This window comes from Cotesia glomerata, linkage group LG10 (assembly GCF_020080835.1).
Source record: "Cotesia glomerata isolate CgM1 linkage group LG10, MPM_Cglom_v2.3, whole genome shotgun sequence".
NCBI classification, from domain to species: domain Eukaryota; kingdom Metazoa; phylum Arthropoda; class Insecta; order Hymenoptera; family Braconidae; genus Cotesia; species Cotesia glomerata.
This window is the reverse complement of record NC_058167.1, coordinates 2,094,885-2,119,237: the sequence shown is the minus strand read 5'-3', so window position 1 is coordinate 2,119,237 and position 24,353 is coordinate 2,094,885. Positions and strand designations below refer to the sequence as shown.

At 40.3% G+C, this 24,353-nt stretch overlaps 1 protein-coding gene across 10 annotated transcripts in view; it reads right to left on the bottom strand.

Moving 5' to 3' along the window:
• Positions 1-7,193: 7,193 nt before the first annotated feature.
• Positions 7,194-24,353, bottom strand: part of LOC123273081 (phosphatidylinositol 4-phosphate 5-kinase type-1 alpha) — a 242,380-nt gene continuing 225,220 nt past the window's right edge. For 9 of the 10 annotated variants that reach the window (XM_044740262.1, XM_044740264.1, XM_044740266.1 and 6 more), the window contains 2 exons: positions 7,504-7,696; positions 7,194-7,425 (listed from right to left, as the gene is read on the bottom strand). In XM_044740262.1, coding sequence (XP_044596197.1) covers positions 7,209-7,425; positions 7,504-7,696 — 410 coding nt within the window. In that variant the 3' untranslated portion in view covers positions 7,194-7,208. The remainder of the gene's footprint in view (positions 7,426-7,503; positions 7,697-24,353) is intronic. The other variant, XM_044740268.1, reaches the window with a different exon arrangement.

Sequence of the window (24,353 nt, the reverse complement as noted above, 5' to 3'; positions counted from 1 at the left end):
CTGCCTCCTCGGATATTGTGCGGAAGGCGCTTGCAACTCTCAGTGCACTTAATCGGTAGACCGGTCCGGCTTTCCTCCATGATTCTTGGGTCTCCAGCGCGTCTGCCCAAACGGATATTCCATATGTGAGCACTGATGTGACTACTGACGACAGCAATAGTCTCCTGCTCTGCTTCGGGCCTCCAACATTCGGCATCAGTCTTGATAGGCTAGTTACCACCGCTGATGCTTTAGCACTTATGTGTTCGACCTGTTGTTTAAAGTTCAGTCGGGCATCCAGCGTCACCCCCAGATATCGGATAAATGGTTGCGATGCGATCTCCTGCTCGCCGACATTCAGCTTGATGTTTTCTACGATCTTTCTGCTGGTGATGAGCACAGCTTCAGTTTTGTGCTTGGCTAACTCCAACTTCATCATCTCCATCCATAGGTTAATCCGGCTAAATGTGATATCGAAAGCCAGATTGATCTCTTCCAAGTGTTTCACGACAATCACTACCGCTACATCATCGGCATATGCTACAAGTTTCACCTCTGATGGTAATGCAACTCTCAGGAGACCATCATACATGATGTTCCACAGCAAAGGACCCAAAACCGAGCCCTGTGGCACTCCTCCGGTTATTTCGTACTCCCTTGGACCGTTTTTAGTGTCATATTTGAGGACTCTGTCTGTAAAGTAGTTTGCTACCATTCTGCGCAGGTATCCTGGCACTTCTTTATCTTCGAGAGCTCGCATGGTGCAGTCCCAGTTAGCGGAATTGAAGGCATTTTTGATGTCCAAGGCAGCCACTAAACAATACTTCTTTCTGCCACGGTCCCATCTCTTTCCAGCGATTGCCTCCTTAGCTGTATCGACCACCAGGTTGATCGTTTCATAGTTTTCATCGAATCTCGACGTTTCGAGGTCCTAGGAAGCTTCCCTGGCTATTCCCGCGATGGTGTCTGTATGTCTGTATGCGTGTGTGTGTGTGTGTGTGTGTGTGTGTGTGTGTGTGTGTGTGTGTGTGTGTGTGTGGGTGTGTGTGTGTGTCTATTTTTTTTTTTTTCCCTTAGGGGGGGAATCCTTTTTACGGATTCTAGGCGTAGCTGTTTGGCCTGGATATGTGGCGACTCGACGCAGCGTCATACTAAAACTCGACGCTAACGCCCCTACCCACTAAACCCTAAACCCCTTTCCTCTTTCCTCTAATCCCTCATGGAAACCGCCGTTAGGCATTACTTCGTGGGGGGAGGATATAGCGACTGCTCTTCCTTCTGGTAACTAGGTATTATTTTACCTTTCTTCTAGTTGTTGTCATTTGCTCTTTTTCTTTCGATGGAACGCAAGTCTATAAGGACTTCTATTGCAAACGTGTTTGCGGCGTTCCAGGCAGCCTCTGATGACAGCATTGCTTCTACTATTGTCTCTGGTTGGATTTTCTTCTTCAGGATCATCTCCAGCTCATCGCGCTGTGGGTAAAATCGTGGGCACTCAAAGAAAACGTGCTCCGCGTCTTCATTGATTCCTGGGCAGGACGGGCACTCCGGTGAATCATCATGCTTGAAGCGGTGAAGATACGTCCGAAAACATCGATGTCCTGACAACAACTGCGTCAGATAGTAATTGACCTCGCCATGACTTCGGTTTAGCCAAACGTCGATCTTCGGTATGAGACGATGTGTCCATCTCCCTGTTGTCGCAGCGTCCCACTGTGATTGCCATCGTGCGATGCTGTTCTGCCGTTATTCAGCTCTGAGTTTCTCGGCACTTTGTGTGGTTGTCCTCTTTCGTTGGTAAAGGTTCCGTCTTTCCTCAGCTAGGACTCTGAGCGGCAAAGTTCCGGAAATGACACACACTGCTACTTCTGATATCGTGCGGAATGCACTGGCTAGTCTTACAGCGCTCAGTCGATATACTGGTCCAGCTTTTCTCCATGATTCTTGCAACTTCAGCGCGTCTGCCCAAATGGATATTCCGTAGGTGAGCACCGATGTGACTACTGATGACAATAGTAGCCTCCTGCTCTGCTTTGGGCCTTCGACGTTCGGCATTAATTGTGCGAGACTAGCTCTCACTACTGACGCTTTCGTACAGACGTGTTCCACTTGCTGCTTGAAGTTGATTCGGGCATCAAGCATCACTCCCAGATATCGTATATGAGGTTGTGATGTGATTTCTCGGTCACCGACTTTTAGCTTAATTGTTTCAACTTCTTTTCGGCTGGTAATAAGTACTGCTTCGGTCTTCTGCTCGGCCAGTTGTAGGTTCACTGTATCCATCCACTGGTTGATCTTCTCAAAAGTGATGTCAAACAGATGTTGAATCTCGTCGAGGTGTTTGGCGACGATCACTGCGGCAACATCATCCGCATACGCTACCAGTTTGACACATCTTAGAAGCTTCAGTCTCAGGAGCCCGTCATACATGATATTCCACAGAAGTGGACCAAGAACAGAGCCCTGTGGCACACCACCGGTTATATCATACTCTTTCGGACCATTCTTTGTATCGTATTTCAGCACTCTATCTGTAAAATAGCTAATCACTAGTCTGCGAAGATATTTTTGCACGTTCTTTTCGTCGAGAGCTTGCATGATGCAGTCCCAATTAGCGGAATTGGAAGCATTTTTGATGTCCAAGGCAGCCTCCAGGCAGTACTTCTCCGTTCCACCCTTCCATCTAGTTCCTGCGATTGCCTCTTTGGCCGTATTAACAACCAGGTTGATCGCGTCCAGGGTTGATCGTCCTTTCCGGAATCCATACTGGTTGTTTGTCAAGAGTGGGTCGACTACTGTATCTATTCGCTGATGGATGATACGCTCAAATATCTTACCCGCCGTATCTAGCATGCAGAGTGGTCGGTAAGATGACGGTTCTTCTGGCGGTTTCTTTCCTTTAGGTAAAAGTACTAACCGTTGCTGTTTCCACTTACGAAGAAAAGTCCCCTCCTTGAGGCATGCGTTGTAAGCGTCTAGAAATAATGTTGGTGCTGCCTTAATGATGGTTTTCAAGGCTATATTAGGGATTCCGTCCAATCCCGGCGCTTTATTATTTCCTACCCGATTACAGGCCTCCAACAATTCTTCTTCAGTGACAGGTGGAATGTCGTCTAGTTCATCTTGCGTTGACTGATAATTGAGACTGTGTTGCTGTGGAAACAGCGCAGTGACGATTTTCTGAAGAAGTTGAGGACACGTAGGTGATGGCATTTGTTGTTTTTTCAGGTGGGTCATAACCACCTTATAAGGCCTACCCCACACGTCTTTATCCACCTCGTATATAAGCTCTTTCCAGCATCTTCTTTTGCTCTCTTTGATGGCTTTATTCAGTTCACGACGCGCCTTTTTGTACTCTGCGATCAGCTCCACTGAGTTGGGCCGTTGATAGCCGCGCTGAGAGATTCTTCTTTCCTTATGACACTCTTTACGGAGGACGCTGATGTGGTCGTTCCACCAATGCACCGAAGGTCTCGAATTTATGCCACGTTTACGAGGCATATTGGCATCACAAGCATGTGTTACTTTCCTCATCAGGTCCTTAGTCTGTTCTTCTGCACATCCAGTGTTGATCGGATCACCATCGAGGGCTATTAGTAATGCTTCTGGGTCAAAAGATTTTACCTTCCAACCAACGATGTTAGACTGCTTGACTGGTCTCTTGGGGTTCTGGTCGCTTGATATTTCCCAGAATATCGCATGATGGTCGCTGGCAGTGTAGATGTCCAACACTTTCCAGTTGCAGTCGCCTCTGGCAAGGCTATAACTGACAAAAGTGAGGTCTACAATTGAGCTTGCGTCACCTTTGGTGTAGGTCAGCGTATCACCACTGTTGAGCAAAACCTCATCTAGTGTAGTAAAGGCCTCCAGTAGTGCTTTCCCTCGTGCGTTTTTATGTTTGCTGCCCCAGTCAACTGCCCAGGAGTTGAAGTCTCCGGCTATCGCTACTGGATGGTATTGCTTCGCATCTTCGGTTAGTCGATCCAGGAAATCAGTGAAGTCAACAATGGAGAGGCTAGGTGGTGCGTAGCAGCTATAGAAGCGGATGCCTTCTACTGATACTGCTACAAAGCCGGCATTGCTGTTGTCGACTGCATTTTGGAAAGAAAGCTTGCCACATGACCAGATGACAGCTTTGGATGTGCTGTCAGATTCCCAGGGTTGGGTACTCAGGTGTTTATATGGCTCTGCTATCAGTACCAAGTCCAGCTCTAATTCTCGCACAGATTGCATGAGCAGGTCATGCGCTGCTTCACAATGGTTGAGGTTGAGCTGCAATATCCTCATGCTTGTTTGTTCGTCAACTTCTGGAGCGCCTCCTGATATACCGGGCATCTGTAGGTGCCGGCATGGTGAGCCACGTCCTTTGCTCCTTGCTGGTCAGCACATATTGCACACTTGGCAGAATTTTTACAGTCCGCGATACGGTGCCCTTCTTGTCCACATCTGATGCTGAGTTTAGATCGGTCTACTTGGCTTTTACATTGGGGCCCAACGTGTCCAAAGTGCCAGCATTTAAAGCATTGGATAGGTCTCGTCGTCGCTTTGATTCGGCAGTTAACCCACCCGACATGGATATTGTGTCCTTTTTCTTCATTACTTGGTTGACCGTTGGGTCAGGAGAGTTACGGTCTTTCCTCTTCCCAGACCTGACACCAGTGTCGCTTCTGTCTTCTGTTACAGATTCACCATCGCCTTCGGCACCGGTGTCCATCTCTTCGACGGTGTCTGCGGCAGGTTGTCTGCTCTTCTTCGGTGTGACATTGGGAGTTTGCCGTTGTTGTGCCTGCCATCCGTCATCAAGTGTTCTGAACCTTTGAAGGGCGTTGCCTACGCCGGTTGTCTTCGTCTTGATCTCTTTGTGGATGTTGACTTTAGACTTAACAAACTCATGCAGCTCTCTAGTAAGCTTATCAAGGTGTTCCAGCGCTTGTGCCCTCTTCATCTCAGCGCTTGCTACGATAGCTGCTTGCTGGGCGTGAGCCCCGTTTTGACTCTTGTTTGTTTCCATATTTTTACTCATACTTTTTTGATTTACCAGCGCATCGTACGGAGTGGAACGGGTTGCCATAACTAGGTGTGTGTGTGTGCGTGTGTGTGTGTGTGCGTGTGTGTGTGTGTGTGTGTGGGTGTGTGTGTGTGTGTGTGTGTGTGTGTGTGTGTGTGTGTGTGTGTGTGTGTGTGTGTGTGTGTGTGTGTGTGTGTGTGGATGTATGTAAACCTCTTATAACTTTTGAACGGCTTGACCGATTTGATGGCGGTTGGTGCCATTCGAAAGGGCTTGACCAAACTTAGATTTTGTATATACTTTGGAACGCTTCAGACCGGTAGATTTTGAGAAATCGCAAAAAAACTACAAAAAAAATTTTTTCAAAAGTCGTTTTTTTGGAATAAATTTTAAACGGCTTTACCGATAAATTCCAAAAACTAATCAGCTCTTAACATCAAAAAACCACGTCGATCGCCGCCAGTCCGTTCAAAATCGGTTGATTCGTTCGTGAGTTATCGTTAACGAAAGAAAACCAAAAAAAGCGTTTTTTCGGAACTACTCCGAAGTATTTCACTCTGCCAATATAAACTTAAAGATTTCTTATGAAGCTTAAGAAACTGCGTCGAATGCCACCAACCGCGTGAAAATCGGTTCATTCATTCACAAGTTATCGCAATTTAAAAATTTAAAAAATAGTGTTTTATCAAATTTCTATCAAACTTGAGCTCGAAGAGCTCAAAAGCATACAAAAGCTATTTTTTGAGCTCGGGGAGCTCAAAATAATATACAAATTGTATTTATGAGCTCGAAGAGCTCTAAAACGTCATAAGTGCAATTTCAAGTGTTTAGGTATTGAATTGGCGGGAAGTTGCAGGGATGGCTTTCAGGGTCAACCGTTTTTCTAATTTTTTTTTTCAAGTTTTCGTGAAGTCAAGTCAAAACATTGTGCAATGATGCCATATTATTATTTTTATAAAGTAAAATGATTTACTGGCAAAAAAAAATTATTGAAAATTCTCATTTTTTCATGTCTCTGACTACCCCTAACCCCTTAGAAAGTGTGTGTGGAAAATATTTTACAGTATATACTCCTCGTTCACGGGCTGTCGAGGAGGTTAGTATTAGCGGGTTGTCAACTAGGTTCATGGTATCCTCCTCTGTCCTAGTCGACTTCAGGTTCCTTAGTCCCGTAGTGAGGGTCCGAGCGACAGCGAAAGGGCTAAGGACGGTTTGAACCTTGGGCAGGGGTCCGAGCGATCACCCAAAGTCAGATCTAGAGTCTTAGAGCATGAGGGTCCGGTGGACAGTGCGACTTAGTTAGAAACTGCAGTATAGACGCTCCATATGAGGGTACTGTCAGGAATAAGGGACTTTTTGATAGAAACTGCAGTATAGACGCTCCTTAAGAGGGTACTGTCACGATTAAGCGACTTTGATATTGTATAAGTGTGTGTGTGAGTTATTATTCTGAACTATTGTAAAATTAGTGGAATAAATTTAAGATTTAAATTAAAAAATAATTGTTATTATTTTTGTCAGACCTAATTATAATTTCTCTCGACCCTTTGATATCTCTCTTGCTTGGACCGGTTCTAGAAACCGTGATAAAAATTCCAGTGGCACCCTTAAATTAAATATTAACAAGCTTATATGTTGGTCTTATGTCGAATAAACACACAACAACCATGATAAAAGTGCACAACACGGTAACAAGCTTCATATATTTTTAATTGTAATGTTATATTTTTCTAATAAATTTTGAAATTATGTAAATAATTTTATTGTGTATATTTTCATTAATAATCTAATGGATCATAGATCGTGATAAACGATTACGTGAAAGATATTAATTGTCCGTGGATCAAATGTCGTAACGATGAATTGTTCGCGGATCAATTTTCATAAGGATCAATTGTCCTTGGATCAATTGTCGGGCGGATCAATTGTCGAGTAGATAAATTGTCGTCAGATCAATTGTCCTCGGATTTATCGCCGTGCGGATCAAGTGTCGTGCGGATCAATTGTCTGCGGATCAATTGGCCTAGAACCTGACACACAGTTCGGATTATTCTATCACACTGATCACAATTAGCGAAGCGCGGCAAAACGAATAGTTTAATGGGTGATTATTTCCAAATTTTATACTTTTCAATTTTTTAAACTTTTTAATCATACTAAAGCTGAATTTGTAGTTAAAATATTTAAACCATTACATAAAAAATGAAAAAATAAGAAACTCTTACTTACCACCGTCACCACTACTAGAACTTTCTGTAAATGATGGTGTTCCTTCAGTCCAAGTAGGTGTTGATCCTTCAGCACTACCAGTTGCTAGAGTCCAAGACAAACCTCCACCTCGACTACTGCCACCACTTTCGACACTTAGAGAGGATTTTGTTACTTTTCCACTATTACCCATTGTATTATCAATGTTTTCAAATTGTATTTCAGAAATACTACGACATAAAACAATAGTTCATAAATCAATTTCTAAAGTTTTTAATAAAGCAAAAATCATTTGAAAAGATAATTACCTCACAGAATCATGATATGTTTTAGAAATCTGATGAATTTTACTTTGCTTAATACTGCTTGACCCAAAATTACTTGTCAAAGAAGTAACCGTACTTGGGCAATTGCTTCCTAATGCTAAAGTTGGATCACTTGAACTAACTGCATCTTCAAAAGGTGGAGGCGGAGTAGAGCATGTTGATGGGAAAGTTCCACCTAAAAATACAATCCGTTAATTAGCCCTGCTGAAACAGCTTCGAGTTTAATTTCAATCATGTTTAAATAACAATGTACAAACTCTATACAATGAACGTGGTTTATTTCACTATTTTCATGAAAAATTAGGATGCATTATAATAAAATTGGTTTGAAAAATTCAATTATAACTGAAATTCTATAAATCAAATATATACAGGTCTTTAATCGATTAAAATTTTTTGATAATTTCCGACAGTCGAATTTTAAATAAATCACATATATAAATTATTCATTGGAAGATAGAAAGTCATAAAATAACTGTTAGGACGACTCCTTCGTTAGCAATGTTTCATGTATATATTAATACACGTATGTCGAATGGCCGTGGCTGCGTCTGTTCGTTAGAAATTTCGGCTCTTACTAATTTTTCAATTATGTCAACTATGTCAACATATTTAATTCAACTCGCTTAAAAAGACGAATTTTACGTGATTAACATAACTAGACTTGATGTATCATAATCTTAATTTGAACAAATTGAATGCTACGATAATTTTAATATGAAATAGTGCGAAAAAAATTTCACCGTGAAAGTTATTTTATGATCTTAGATCTAATAATCAATTTATACAAAGCTTCTTTAAGGATTGAAACATCTACAAGTCGAAGCAAATAACAATTTGAATATTTTAATCCTATATTATAAAATAGATGAAAGTTTTGAAGTTAGTCAAAGGTCGAAACTCGCAAAAAACGGGTCACGATTCATGATTGGTTGAAATTTAGGCGCGCGCGTAGCGCGCTATTCAAATTTCTAGTCTAATTATATCTTACACATGCTTTCTAAAGTAATTCATAAGGAACACAATGATATGAGAAACAAAAAAAATCCAAACAAATACCGCAGAGTAACGGCACAAATGCAGTATATTATTAGAAAATTGATTCAATTAGCGAATTTTTTTGCATCTAACTAATCTATTTCCAACCTAATTTCTTAAGCTTTAAGTTATATTTTACATCTTGTAGTACAGATGAAGAAAATTTTGTATACATATTTCTATATACACGATTAAATAAACCGTAATTGATTATAGTTAACCGTAGTATTCAACTAAATTTTTTGAAAAATTCTACTGTATTTATAGTAATTTTATTGAATTTCATGAGAGAATAAATAATGTAAAATCCAATTCATTTTACGAATTCATTAGGAAATTACTGTTAATAGTTTTAATCGGAGGACCCGAAAATATATTCCTGTATGGATATGTATTTGAAAACTCGGTTTAAACAACTAGACGACATAAATATGACGCCCCTTTCGCAAATATTTTATTCCAAACAATGTTTATTATTCAATCTTTGTAGCCAACTACAGACAAAAAGTAACTTAAATAATTTATATTTCATAGTGACTGCAGCGATGTCTATCAACGTGATGTTAACTACCCTAATTGAGAATTCTCATTTGAACCGATTAAAAATAATTTGAAACAATTCAAAATGATTTGAGTTGAATAGTATGTACATATCCACTTTGCATGGATTGAATCCATTAAGAATCAAACTTAAGGTACTTCGAATCCGTTTTACCATTATTAAATTTATTTGCTCTGTCATTTTTGAAATCTCACCTGAATTATTTCAAAAACCAATTTATTAACTTCCCGCTAAGGAAATCGAAGATGTGTGTGTATGTGTGTGTGTGTGTGTGTGTGTGTGTGTGTGTGTGTTTTTTTTTTTTTTTTTTTTTTATTATCTTAGGGGGGGGAATCCTTCTTACGGATTCCAGGCATAGTTGTTTGGCCTGGATATGTGGCGACTCGACGCAGTGTCATACTAAAACTCGACCCTAACGCCCCTACCCACTAAACCCTAAACCCCTTTTCTTCTTTCCTCTAATCCCTCATGGAAACCGCCGTCAGGCATTACTTCGTGAGGGGAGGATCCAGCTACCGCTATTCCTTCTGGTGGCTAAGGTGTTATTTTTCCTTCCTTCTAGTTTCTGTCATTTGCTCTTTTTCTTTCAATGGAACGCAGCTCTGTAAGCACTTCTGTGGCAAAAGTGCTTGTAGCGTTCCAAGCAGTTTGATTCAACAACATTGCATCTACTATTGTCTCTGGTTGGATTCTCCAGTTCAGGATCCTCTCTAACTCCTCACGCTGAGGATCGAAACGTGGACACACAAAGAAAACGTGCCTTGCGTCCTCAATAACCCCTGGACAAGACGGGCACTCCGGAGAATCGTCGTGCTTAAAGCGGTGCAGATACTCTCGAAAGCACCCATGTCCTGACAACATCTGCGTTAGGTAATAGTTGACTTCACCATGGTTTCGGCTCAGCCAAACGTCGATCTTTGGTATGAGGCGGTGTGTCCATCTTCCTTTTGCTGCGGCGTCCCACTCAAGTTGCCATCGCGAGATGCTGTGCTGCCGTTCTTCTGTTCTTAGTTCTTCAGCGCTCAGTGTAGTTGACCTCTTTCGATGGTAAAGGGCCCGTCTTTCTTTAGCTAAGACTCTAAGCGGCAGAGTTCCAGAAATGACGCACACTGCTTCCTCTGATATTGTTCGGAAGGCGCTGGCTACTCTTAGCGCGCTCAGTCGGTAAACCGGACATGCTTTCCTCCATGATTCTTGGGTCTCAAGTGCGTCGGACCAAATGGATATCCCATACGTGAGGACCGATGTAACTACTGATGATAGCAATAACCTCCTTGTCTGCTTCTGGGCCACCGATGTTGGGCATCAATCGTACTAGGTTAGCCACTACTGCTGATGCTTTGGCGGTCACGTGTTCAACTTGTTGTTTGAAGTTAAGTCGGGAATCGAGCATCACTCCCAGATATCGAATGAATGGTTGGGATGTGATTTCTTGGTCTCCGACGTTTAAATTGATCGTTTCCACCACTTTTCTGCTAGTGATAAGTACAGCCTCGGTCTTCTGTTTAGCCAGTTGTAGGTTTACTGTGTCCATCCACTGGTTAATTCGCTCAAAGGTGATCGTGAACATATGATTTATCTCATCAATATGCTTGGCGACGATTACTACGGCTACGTCGTCCGCGTACGCTACCAGTTTGACATTTCTTGGTAGTTTCAGTCTCAGCAATCCGTTGTACATGATATTCCAGAGAAGTGGACCGAGAACAGAACCCTGCGGGACGCCTCCAGTCACATCATACTCCTTTGGACCATTCTTCGTGTCATATCTAAGGACTCTATTCGTGAAGTAGCTAGCGACTATCCTTCGTAGATATCCTGGTACGTTCATCTCTTGAAGAGCTTGCATGATGCGATCCCAGTTGGCGGAGTTGAAGGCATTTTTGATGTCTAGGGTTGCCACCAGACAATATTTCTTCGTTCCACCCTTCCATCTGGTACCGGCGATTGCGTCTTTGGCTATACCGACAACCAGGTTGATTGCGTCCAGGGTTGATCGTCCTTTTCGAAATCCGTACTGATTGTCTGCTAATAGTGGATCGACAACTGCTTCTATTGTGTGTGTGTGTGTGTGTGTGTGTGTGTGTGTGTGTGTGTGTGTTGGGGGAGGGGTTCGTAAAATCTATTATTGATTTATGCCTAATTTACAAAAAAAAATGTTCCTATCACACTTTATGTCTGTAGGAACTGTATTTGAATAATATGAATTCTTCTATAAATAACACTCCTGCATTTCTTATTGGAAGGGAAATTTCGTAAAATCCTATATTAAATGGTATGTATACTACAAATAAAAGATTTCTACAAAATTTTGAGTCCATAGAAATCATTTTTTGAAAATAACAATTTTTCATTGTTAACGCCCTCGCAATCCTCTTTGGAGATAGAATTGAAAAAAATCTGTTCTTAAATCAATTTTACAACATAAATGACGATTCCTACATATTTGAGAGTCTGTAAGAGCTACAGCTTGGGAATTAAAATTTTTCAAATTTAGGAGTGAGTTTTAGTAAAATCCATTCTTAGATCATTTTTACATCACATACAGAAAATTTCTACGAAATTTAGAGCCTGTAAGAGATATAGTTTAGAAACGTGATTTTTTCATTGGTTACGCTTCCGCAACTTCCCTTACGGATAAAATTTCGTGAAATGCGTTTGTAGCTGATCTCTATTTAGCGAAACAAATATTCCGACCAAAATTCAAGTCTCTAGATCTTATGGTTCCAGAGATATCGAGATAAATTAGTACATAGGTGACAATCTCTTAGACAGGGTGTCCCAGAAGTCGCGCACCCTATTGTAGGGATCGAAAGAGAAAAATATTCTGAGACGAAAAGTCCTGAGCCATTTTTCAATCAGACGCATTGATAATTAATTATTGATTAATGAAAGTGACCAATCAGGAGCGCGCGACAGAAGAATAAAAAGTGAGTGAAAAGGCAGTAAGAAACGCGAGAGTGAGATGCCAGAGCTACTGCCGGCTTCTCGAGCAGTAGACCGAGAGTGGGGACGGACCGACCACGGACGGCGGACGTACGTGATGCTAGGTGGATGTGTGAGATCGTGTACTAGTGTGAGTGTATCGGTAACAATGCACGTATGAATGTGAGTGAGGATATTTTTATTTTTTTTATTACAGGCACAAGATTTGACGAATTCAAAGGGAAAAACAGATTTTGCTAAATTAAATCGGCTATGACAGAATTTTGATTTTGAATTGAAATAATTGAAGTAATTTTGAATGAAAAGCTCAGTATCGGGGCTCAGGCAGAGGCACAGGGCAGAAGTTACTGGATTTTTTTATTTATGAGAAAAAATTGGAGTAATTTTTGATTAAAAAATTAGTAGCAAGGCACTTGGCGGCGGTGACTGAATTTTTTTTTAATTTGAATTAGTTAAACGAATTTTTAATTAAAAACCAAGTATGGCGGGTCGATTAGAAGCACTAGGCGATGGGTAGCTATGAATAAATTTTTATTCTCATTTAGAACGATTAAAGTAATTTTTAATTAAAAAATCAGTAGTGATAGTAAGTTAGAGGAACTAGGCGCCCATGAATGACTTTTTATTTTCATTTGTTATATCCGGCGTTGCCTCATACAACACACAGGGCTTCTCCCCTGTCGACGAAAAGTGCAACGCTTACACCTTATAAATTTCGACAATCACTCGGACAACACCTCGATTAAGAAATGAGCACACTGTCCACGTTCTGTCCACGTTCTGTCAAATTTGCAACTTCAGACCAATAACAAAATTTAACTCCCTTCCGAAAATCACGATCCGGGTGTATACAACCACCAAACACCACGGATCAAATGTTCAGTCTTTTATCAAAGAATACGAGGAAAGGTATCCTCGTAGAACCCGTGTGGGTCCTTGTACCGCGTTACATACGAGGCAGTGTAAAGCACTAGGTCGCTTACACAAACTTCTAAATTCACTATTGCCTTTTGATTCTTTAAATTATATCTTCTACGAATCGCGCCAGTGTGCTCTTCGAGCTGTATCGAGGGCCCCGTTATCCGTAGTGATATCTTTATCTAAAATTATAACCTTTCGATCTATTATTTAACGGCGGATCTAAGTGTCTGCCGGAGTCGTTACTCCGATTACGAACTCATAATTAACATATTGTAAAACATAGAAATAAGTGATAGTTCATAAGTGAAATAGTGTACATTGAGTGCGTCTCGCCCATAGGGCAAATAATTGAATGAACTATAAAAACCAGAACTTTGAGCTTTACTTCATTCTAAATTAAGATCCTGAACTTCCTCCACTACACCGATCTACACCACGACAGAAGGAGGAGAAATCAATCCAGGACCTACCGATCAGACAACTCAAATCCATATCAACTATAAAATTCATAAAGGACGAATGTGAGTTCAGTATTTATTATCGACTTCCCTTTAAACTCACCGTTGGAACTCCTGGTTACCGGGAGGCGTTCGAAATCCACAATAAAAATAAAACTCTTGTAGCTTGTTTACAAGAGAAAATCTATCTAAAACGTGTCCGAGCCTCCTCAAGGCCCCACTCTACCAATAATTATTTAATTATAATTAATTCGGACATAACACATTATTCAAATGAATTAAAATAATTTTAAAATAAACAATAAGGAGTGACGGTCAGTTAGTTAGAAAAACTGGGCGGCTAGGAATGAAGTTTTTTTCATTTAGATATAATTAAATTCAATTCAATTATAAAATTAGTGATCAGGGTCTGTTACAGGCACTGGGCGGCTATGAATAGATTTTTATTTTTATTCAAAATAATTAAAGTAATTTAAAAATGAAAAATAAGTAGCAACGGTCAGTCGAAGGCACTGGGTAGCTGTGAATAAATTTTTATTTTCATTTAGAAAAATTAAATTAATTTTAATCAAAAAATTAGTGATTTGGGTCAGTTACAGGCACTGCGTAGCTGTGAATGAATTTTCATTTTCATTCAGAACAATTAAAGTAATTTTTAATTAAAAATTCAGTAGTAGTAGTAAGTTAGAGGCAATGAGCGGCCATGAGTGAAATTTTATTTTTATTTAAATGAATTAAAATAATGTTAAAATAAAAAATAAGCAACGACGGAAAGTCAGGGGCTCTAGGCAGCTGTGACTGAGTTTTTTATTTTTATTTGGAATAATTGAGACAATCTTGAACTAACAAATCAGTAGCGAAGATCAGTTAGAGGGACTGGGCGGCCATGAATGAATTTTTATTTTTATTTAGAATAATTAAAGTAATTTTAATGAAAAACTTTGTTATCAGGGTCAGTTACAGGCACTAGGTAGCTATGAATGAATTTTTATTTTCATTTAGAACGATTGAAGTAATTTTCAATTAAAACATCGGTAGTGATAGTAAGTTAGAGGCACTAAGCAGCCATGAATAAATTTTTACTTTTATTTAAATGAATTAAAATAATTTTTAAATAAAAAATAAGGATTGACGGTCAGTCAGGGGCTCAAGTCGGCTATGACTAAGTTTTTGATTTTTATTTGGAATAATTGAGACAATTTTGAACTAACAAATCAGTAGCGAGGATCAGTTAGAAGTACTGGGCGGTCATGAATGAATTTTTACTTTTATTTAAATGAATTAAAATAATTTCTAAAGAAAAAATAAGGAGTGACGGTCAGTCAGGGGCTCCAGGCGGCTATGACTGAGTTTTTGATTTTTATTTGTAATAATTGAAGCCATTTTGAATTAAAAAATTACTAGCGAGAATTAGTTTGAGGTACTTGGCGGCCATAAATGAATTTTCATTTTTATTTAGAGTTATTAAAGTAATTATTAATAAAAAAAATCAGTAGCGAGGGTTAGTTAGGAACACTGGGCCAGTACAAATAAATTTTTTTTTCATTTAGATTGATTAAATTAAATTAAATAAGAAAATTAGTGATCAGGGTCAGTTACAGGCACTGGGCGGCTATGAATAAATTTGTATTTTCATTCAAAATAATTAAAGTAATTTAAAAATGAAAAATAAGTAGCAACGTTCAGTCAAAGGCACTGGGTAGCTATGAATAAATTTTTATTCTCATTTTGAACGATTAAAGTAATTTTTAATTAAAAAATCAGTAGTGATAGTAAGTAAGAGGCACTTAGCGGCTATGAATGGATTTTTATTTTTATTTAAATGAATTAAAATAATTTTTAAATAAAAAATAAGGAGTGAAGGTCAGTTAGGGGCTCTAGGTGGCTGATCTTTTAATTTTCATTTGGAATAATTAAGGCAATTTTGAACTAAAAAATGAGTAGCGAGGATCAGTTAGAGACACTGGGCGGCCATTAATGAATTTTTATTTTTATTTAGAATAATTAAAGTAATTTTTTATGAAAAAAGTTAAGAAAATACTTGACCCTAAAGGCCATCTCTGCAACTTCCCGCTAATTCTGTAAATATCTGGCCGCTTTTTGAGCTCTTCGAGTTTCAAAATACAATCTGTGTGTTGTGTTGAGCTCTCCAAGCTTAAAAAGATACCTTTTCTATGCTTTTGAGCTCTTTCAGCTGAAAAGTCTGATAGAAATTTCATAGAACACTATTTTTTGAATTTTCAACCCGCCATAACTTTTGAATGAATCAACCGATTTTCACGCGGTTGGCGGCATTCTACGCAATTTTTTAAACTCTAAGAAGAATTTTCAAGTTTAAATTGATAGAACGAAAAATTTTGGAGTAATTCCGAAAAAACACTTTTTTTGGTTTTCTTTCGTCAACGATAACTCACAAACTAATCAACCGATTTCGACCGGACTGGCGGTGGTCAACGGGGTTTTTTATGTTAAGAGCTGATTAGTTTTTGGAATTTATCGGTAAAGCCGTTTAAGAGTTATCCCAAAAAAACCACTTCTGAAAAAATTTTTTTTCCTATGTTTTTTTAGATTTCTCCAAATTTCTAAAAATCTATCGATCCGAATCGGTTCAAATTGACAGAAAATCTAAGTTTCGCGAAGCTCTTTCGAATGGCACCGACCGCGATGAAATCGGTTCAACCGTTCAAAAGTTATAAGAAGTTACACACACACACACACACGTACACACACACACACACACGCACACGCACACACACGCACACACACACGCACACACACACGCACACACACACACACACACACACACACACACACACACACACACACACACACACACACACACACACACACACACACACACACACACACACACACACACACCTGAAAGCCAAAATCGCAGAAAGGGACCAGTAGCCAGGAGTAGGCGTCGTGAAACGCAGCTTGACTGGATTGAAGTAATGCTAACGCGGTTCCAATCCAGTCCTCCCCGTACTATCTAGGGGAGAGGGGAAGAGGAATGTTTTTTTTAGTGGGTAAAAATCTCCACACTACCGACTATCGATATCTGCCGGAAGATGGGCGGCAGAGTTAACGATACCGGTGTCTTTTGAAGATCTTTTTTCGTACCTCTTTAAAAAAAAAAAAAAAAAAAAAAAACACACACACACACACACACACGCTTGGGGCAGAGGAGAAACTGCTACCAGGCGCGTCTCCCCGTAGCGGATAGGAGAACGCTCGCTGTACCTGGTACAGAGGGTAGGAGCCAAATAAAATACGTTCCCGTGGACAAAACTCCCCTTTAATGGGTTGGTCACACTAACTGACCTAACAAGACGATCGTTCCCTGCTGTGACCAACTGGGAGTGACCGGAACCTCGTGTCGTAGTTTCCGACGACGCAGGCCACGGCTGATGTGAGCTTGCTCTGCCGAGGTGTAAGTTGCAGCAGTGGATCAGGAGCCAGCCACTTCGGGCCTTGATCAGGAAGTACGCAATGAGTGTTAGAGATCGGAATCTTCACCGCTCCGAGCGAGTCTAGTCCGTCCGTGTATTCCGGGACTGGCTAAGTGTCGGCTAGGCCTCAGGGAACTGGGGTAGGAGTACTATCTCCGAGGGTACACCCGTTTCTAGTTATGACAACCTGCTCCACTCCGTACGATGCGCTGGTGAATTTATAAGTATGAGTAAAATTCAGGAAAACAACAATAGTGAAAACGGGCCTCATGCCTAACAAGCAGCGATTGCAGCAAGTGCTGAAATGAAGCGGTCGCAGGCGTTGGAACGCCTTGAAAAGCTGACCAGTGAGCTAAATGACTTCGTCCAACCTAAGGTCAATATCCACAAGGAGATTAAGACCAAGACGACCAGCGTAGCCAATGCCCTCCAGAGATTCAAGAAACTTGATGAAGAATGGCGTTTAACAGTACGACGCACTTCTCGCACTACACCGGAGAGAAGCATTCAAGCAACTGTCGTGAATAAAAAAGCAATGGACACTGGAGCTGAAGGTGACGGTGAATCAGTCGCGGAAGACAGAAGCAGAACTAGCAGCAAGTCAACTAAGAGAAAAGATCGATCTTCTCCCGACCCAACGATCAGCCAAGTTGTGAAGAAAAAGGACCTGAAACCAAGCCCTCCGAAAAACACGGCAGTGCAGAACGCCGGAAAAAAAGAGTTGACTGAATGGCAGAAGGTCCAATTCAAGAAGGAGAAGAAGGAGCAAGCGAGAGAGCGGTTACCAAAACAACCAGTGAACAAATCTCGGCCGGAGCCTAAGCGGAAAAAACCGCGAAAATTCACCAAACCAGATGCCTTAATTATTCGACCCGTTGAGATGGCAAAATATGACGAGATACTGCGACGGATTAAAAAAGATGTCCCACCAGATCAGACCCGTGACGTCGTTGACAAGGTTCAAAAAACGAATGATGGGAATATGCTCATTACGCTTTCCAGAAAGACCGCAGACAAAGGACAAGCTTTGCTGAAAACCATCAAGAGCATCCTTAAAGAAGAAGCGCAAGTCATCTGTAAAGGCCCAGAGGAACAGCTTGAAATCCGGGACATTGACGACGGAACAACTAAAGACGATGTCCGGAAGGCCTTACAAGAGGCAGCTGGAAATGACTACGAAATACCTGAAGATGTCATTAAAATTCGTCCGGCCTACAGAGGTACTCAAACTGCTTCGGTACGATTGCCAGCAGCAATAGTGCAGAAGATACTCGGAAAGACAGGCAAAATAAGGATTGGCTGGGTAAATTGCCGTGTCAGAGCAGTTAAGACACCACTACGATGCTATAAGTGCTGGCACTTTGGGCACACTATTGCCCAATGTAAAAGCGAAGTCGACCGATCTGGGCTTTGCATCAAATGTGGGCAAACAGGTCATCAAGCTGCTCAATGCCCAAATAAAGTGAAATGTGTGTTATGTGCGGAAAAACCTGGCTCTCAGGACACTGCTCACCGGTCTGGTTTTGGCCGATGCCCAGTCTTCCAAGAAGCACTCCAGAAGCTGACAAATAAACGAACATGAGGATACTGCAGCTTAACATCAATCACTGCGAAGCTGCGCATGACCTGCTTATGCAGACAGTACGGGAATTAAAGCTCGACGTTGTGCTTTTATCGGAGCCATATAAACATTTAGCTGGACAACCTTGGGAGACGGATATCACCACGAAAGCTGTGATCTGGGCTTGTGGTAAGCTCCCTTTCCAGAGTGTAGCTACCAATGGCAGCGCTGACTTTGTAGCAGCATCAGTAGATGGCATCCGTTTTTACAGCTGCTACGCACCACCTAGCCTCTCAATTGCTGAGTTTACTGACTTCTTGGATCGACTGACCGAGGACGCGAAGCAACATCATCCAGTGGCGATAGCCGGGGACTTTAACGCCTGGGCAGTGGACTAAGGCAGTAAGCAGACTAATGCACGAGGAAGAGAGCTGCTAGAAGCTCTTTCTATACTAGATGTAGTCTTGCTCAACAGTGGTGACACGCCGACCTACACCAAAGGTGATGCAAGCTCGATTGTAGACGTCACTTTTGTCAGTACCAGCCTTGCTAAAGGTAACACTAACTGGAAAGTACTGGACATCTACACTGCCAGTGACCATCATGCGATACTCTGTAAAACGTCAAACGACCAGAACCTCAGGGGGCCTATCAAGCAATTTAACACCGTCGGTTGGAAGGTGAAATCTCTTGACCCAGAAGTATTGCTAACAGCCCTCGATAGTGATCCGATAGAGACTGGATGTGCAGAAGAACATACTAAGGCCCTGATGATGCGAGTAACACAAGCTTGTGATGCCAGTGTGCCTCGCAAACGTGTTATGAATTCAAGACCTACGGTACACTGGTGAAATGATCATATCAGCAACCTCCGTAAAGAGTGTCATCGAAAGAGAAGAATATCTCAGCGTGGCTATCAACGACCTAACTCTGCAGTGCTGATCGCAGAGTACAAAAAAGCTCGCCGTGAACTTAATAAGGCCATAAAAGAGAGCAAAGGAAGATGCTGGAAAGAGCTCATATACGAGGTCGACAAAGACGTGTGGGGTCGGCCGTATAAGGTGGTCATGACGCACCTGAAGAAACAACAAATGCCGTCACCTACGTGTCCCCAACTCCTTCAGAAAATCGTGACTGCGCTGTTTCCATAGCAACACAGTCTCAATTATCAGTCAACGCAAGATGAACTAGACGACATTCCACCTGTCACTGAAGAAGAATTGTTGGAGGCCTGTAATCGGGTAGGAAATAATAAAGCGCCGGGATTGGACGGAATCCCTAATATAGCCTTGAAAACCATCATTAAGGCAGCACCAACATTATTTCTAGACGCTTACAACGCATGCCTCAAGGAGGGGACTTTTCTTCGTAAGTGGAAACAGCAACGGTTAGTACTTTTACCTAAAGGAAAGAAACCGCCAGAAGAACCGTCATCTTACCGACCACTCTGCATGCTAGATACGGCGGGTAAGATATTTGAGCGTATCATCCATCAGCGAATAGATACAGTAGTCGACCCACTCTTGACAAACAACCAGTATGGATTCCGGAAAGGACGATCAACCCTGGACGCGATCAACCTGGTTGTTAATACGGCCAAAGAGGCAATCGCAGGAACTAGATGGAAGGGTGGAACGGAGAAGTACTGCCTGGAGGCTGCCTTGGACATCAAAAATGCTTCCAATTCCGCTAATTGGGACTGCATCATGCAAGCTCTCGACGAAAAGAACGTGCAAAAATATCTTCGCAGACTAGTGATTAGCTATTTTACAGATAGAGTGCTGAAATACGATACAAAGAATGGTCCGAAAGAGTATGATATAACCGGTGGTGTGCCACAGGGCTCTGTTCTTGGTCCACTTCTGTGGAATATCATGTATGACGGGCTCCTGAGACTGAAGCTTCTAAGATGTGTCAAACTGGTAGCGTATGCGGATGATGTTGCCGCAGTGATCGTCGCCAAACACCTCGACGAGATTCAACATCTGTTTGACATCACTTTTGAGAAGATCAACCAGTGGATGGATACAGTGAACCTACAACTGGCCGAGCAGAAGACCGAAGCAGTACTTATTACCAGCCGAAAAGAAGTTGAAACAATTAAGCTAAAAGTCGGTGACCGAGAAATCACATCACAACCTCATATACGATATCTGGGAGTGATGCTTGATGCCCGAATCAACTTCAAGCAGCAAGTGGAACACGTCTGTACGAAAGCGTCAGTAGTGAGAGCTAGTCTCGCACAATTAATGCCGAACGTCGAAGGCCCAAAGCAGAGCAGGAGGCTACTATTGTCATCAGTAGTCACATCGGTGCTCACCTACGGAATATCCATTTGGGCAGACGCGCTGAAGTTGCAAGAATCATGGAGAAAAGCTGGACCAGTATATCGACTGAGCGCTGTAAGACTAGCCAGTGCATTCCGCACGATATCAGAAGTAGCAGTGTGTGTCATTTCCGGAACTTTGCCGCTCAGAGTCCTAGCTGAGGAAAGACGGAACCTTTACCAACGAAAGAGGACAACCACACAAAGTGCCGAGAAACTCAGAGCTGAATAACGGCAGAACAGCATCGCACGATGGCAATCACAGTGGGACGCTGCGACAACAGGGAGATGGACACATCGTCTCATACCGAAGATCGACGTTTGGCTAAACCGAAGTCATGGCGAGGTCAATTACTATCTGACGCAGTTGTTGTCAGGACATCGATGTTTTCGGACGTATCTTCACCGCTTCAAGCATGATGATTTACCGGAGTGCCCGTCCTGCCCAGGAATCAATGAAGACGCGGAGCACGTTTTTTTTGAGTGCCCACGATTTTACCCACAGCGAGATGAGCTGGAGATGATCCTAAAGAAGAAAATCCAACCAGAGACAATAGTAGAAGCAATGTTGTCATCAAGAGCCTCTTGGAACGCCATCAGCACATTTGCAACAAAAGTCCTCATAGACTTGCGTTCCATCGAAAGAAGAAGAGCAAATGACAACAACTAGAAGAAAGGTAAAATAACACCTTAGCTACCAGAAGAAAGAGCAGTAGCTAGATCCTCCCCTCACGAAGTAATGCCTAACGGCGGTTTCCATGAGGGATTAGGGGAAAGAGGAAAAGGGGTTTAGGGTTTAGATTCCCCCTTAAAATCCCCCCCCCCCTTAAAAAAAAAAAAAAAAAAAAAAAAAAAAAAAGACGTGTGGCACTCGGGGACTGCCGCGGTAAAGCTATTGCATAGCGTTTTTTATCAACTTATGTAATTGTAATTATTTATTTATTTTATTTATGCAAAAATTCAAAAATAAGTACCAAAGTTTAGGTAAAAGCTCTTGGTAGCCATGAATAATTTTTTGTTTTTATTCAGAATAATTAAAGTAATTCTTCATCAAAAAATCAGTAACATTCGTCAGTCAGAGGCACTTATTGGCTATGACTGAGCTTTAATTATTATTTGGAATAATTGAAGCAATTTAAAATTAAAAAATCAGTGGCAAGTGGCAGTTAGCGGCACAGGATAGCCATAAATGAATTTTTTTTTTCATTTAGAATCATTAAATTAGAAATTAAATGAAAAATTAGTGCTGAGGTGAGGTTCAGTTAGTAGCACTGGGCATTTTATTATTTTTATATCTATTTAGAATAATTAAAGTAATTTAAAATTGGGAAATAATGAGCGAGGGTCAGTTAGAGGCACTAACTTGACATAAATAAATTTTTATTTTATTTAGAATAATTAAACTATTTCTTAGATGGAAAATAAGTAGCAAGGGTCAATCAGAGACTCTGGGCAGCAATAATGGTATTTTTATTTAAAATAAATAAAGTAATTTCAAATTGAAAAATAAGGAGCCAGGGTCAGGAAAGGGCACTGGGTGGCTATGAGTGAATTTTTATTCTTAATCTGAAATGATTAAAGTAATTTTCGATAAAAAAATCAGTAGTGAGGGTTAGTTTGAGGCACTAGGTTTTCATGACTGAATTTTGACTTTTATTTGGGATGAATTAAGTATAATTTTTTATTGAAAAATAAGTGGTGAGGGTCAGTTAAAAGCACTGGGTGGCTACGACTGAATTTTTATTTCTATTTAGAATTATTAAAGAAATTTGTAAATAAAAAATAAGTAGTTCAGTCAGGGGCACTGAGCGGCCATGAATACATTTTTATTTTTATTTAGAATAATTAGAGTAATTTTCAATTAAAAAATTAGTAGCGAGTTTCAAGTAGAGGCTCTGGGCAGCTATAAATCGATTTTTATTTGTATTTCGAATAATTAAAGTAATCTTCTAATTGAAAAATAAGTAGCGAGGGTCAGCTAGAGGCCCTGAGTGGCGTTGACTGAATTTTATTATTATTTTGAATTATTAGAGTACTTTTTGATTGAAAAACAAGTAGCGAAGGTGAGTTAGAGAAACTGAGCAGCCATGACTCAATTTATGTTTTTATTTAGAATGATTTAAAAGCGGTTGATAGTTGATTTTCGAACGAGTTTTGCTCATGAATAAGATAAAATTTTGAAAAAAACGCTTCGCTCTTCGATAGATAATTAAATTATTTATCAAAGAGCGAAGCGCTTTTTTAGAAAATGTTCATTTATTTATGCATAAAATGCGTTTTAAGATTCCATAAGTTGTACAAGTATGACAGAGATACTTTCGTTTGTCCAATAGAGGGCGAGAGAGAGAAGAAATGTAAACCCTTCTTAAGTAATTTTTTATTGAAAAATTAGTAGCGAGGATGGGTAAGATTCTCTGAGCAACTATGAATGATTTTTTTTTCATTTCGAACATTTAAAGTAATTTTTAAATGAAAAATAAATAGCAAGGGTCAGTCAGAGGGCCTGGGCGGCTATGAATAAATTTTTATTATTATTTTGAATGATTAAAGTAATTTTTAATTAAAAAACAAGTAGCGAGGGGCAGTAAAAAGCACAGAGCGGCTAGAAATAAATTTTTATATTTCTCGGAATAATAAGAATATTTTTTAACTGAAGAATAAGTGGCGAGGGTCAGTTAGCGGCACTGGGCGGTCATGAATCAATTTTTGATTTTACTTTGAACAATTAAAGTAATTTTCAATTGAAAAATAAGTAGTGGGCGACTATGACAGAATTTTTGTTTTTATTTAGAATAATTAATATAATTTTCAATTAAAAAATTAGTAGCGTGTGTCAAGTCGAGGCTCTGGGAGGCTATGTATTGATTTTTATTTTTATTTTGAATAATTAAAGTAATTTTCAATTGAAAAATTAGTGGTAAGTGTCAAGTAGAGGCACTGGGCGGCTTCAAATGAATTTCCATTTTTATTCCGAATACTTAAAGTAATTTTTAATTGAAAAATAAGTAGCGAAAGTCAGTAAAAGACACTGGGTGGCTATGACAAAATTTTTATCTTTTTTAGAATAATTAATGTAATTTTCAATTAATAAATTAGTAGCGAGTGTCGAGTAGAGGCACTGAGCGGCTATAAATGAATTTTTATTTTCATTGTCAATAAATAAAGTCATTTTTGAATGAAAAGCAAGTAGCAAGGGTCGGTAAGAGGCAATGAGCAGCTATGAATGAATTTTTATTTTTATTTACAATAATTAAAAAACTTTTTGATTAAAAAGTAAGTAGCGAGGGTAAGAAAGAGGCACTGGGCAGCTATAAGTGAATCCTCATTTTTATTTAGAATAATTTAAATATGTTCAATTATAAAATGAGTAGCGAGTGTCAAATAGAGGCACTGGGCGGCTACGGATGAATTTTTATTTTCATTCGGGATAATAAGAGTAATTTATAATTGAAAAATAAGTAGCGAGGGTGAGTCAGAGGCCCTGGACAGCTATGAATTAATTTTTACTATTATTTTGAAAAATTAAAGTAATTTTTAATTGAAAAACAAGAAGCGAGGGTCAGTG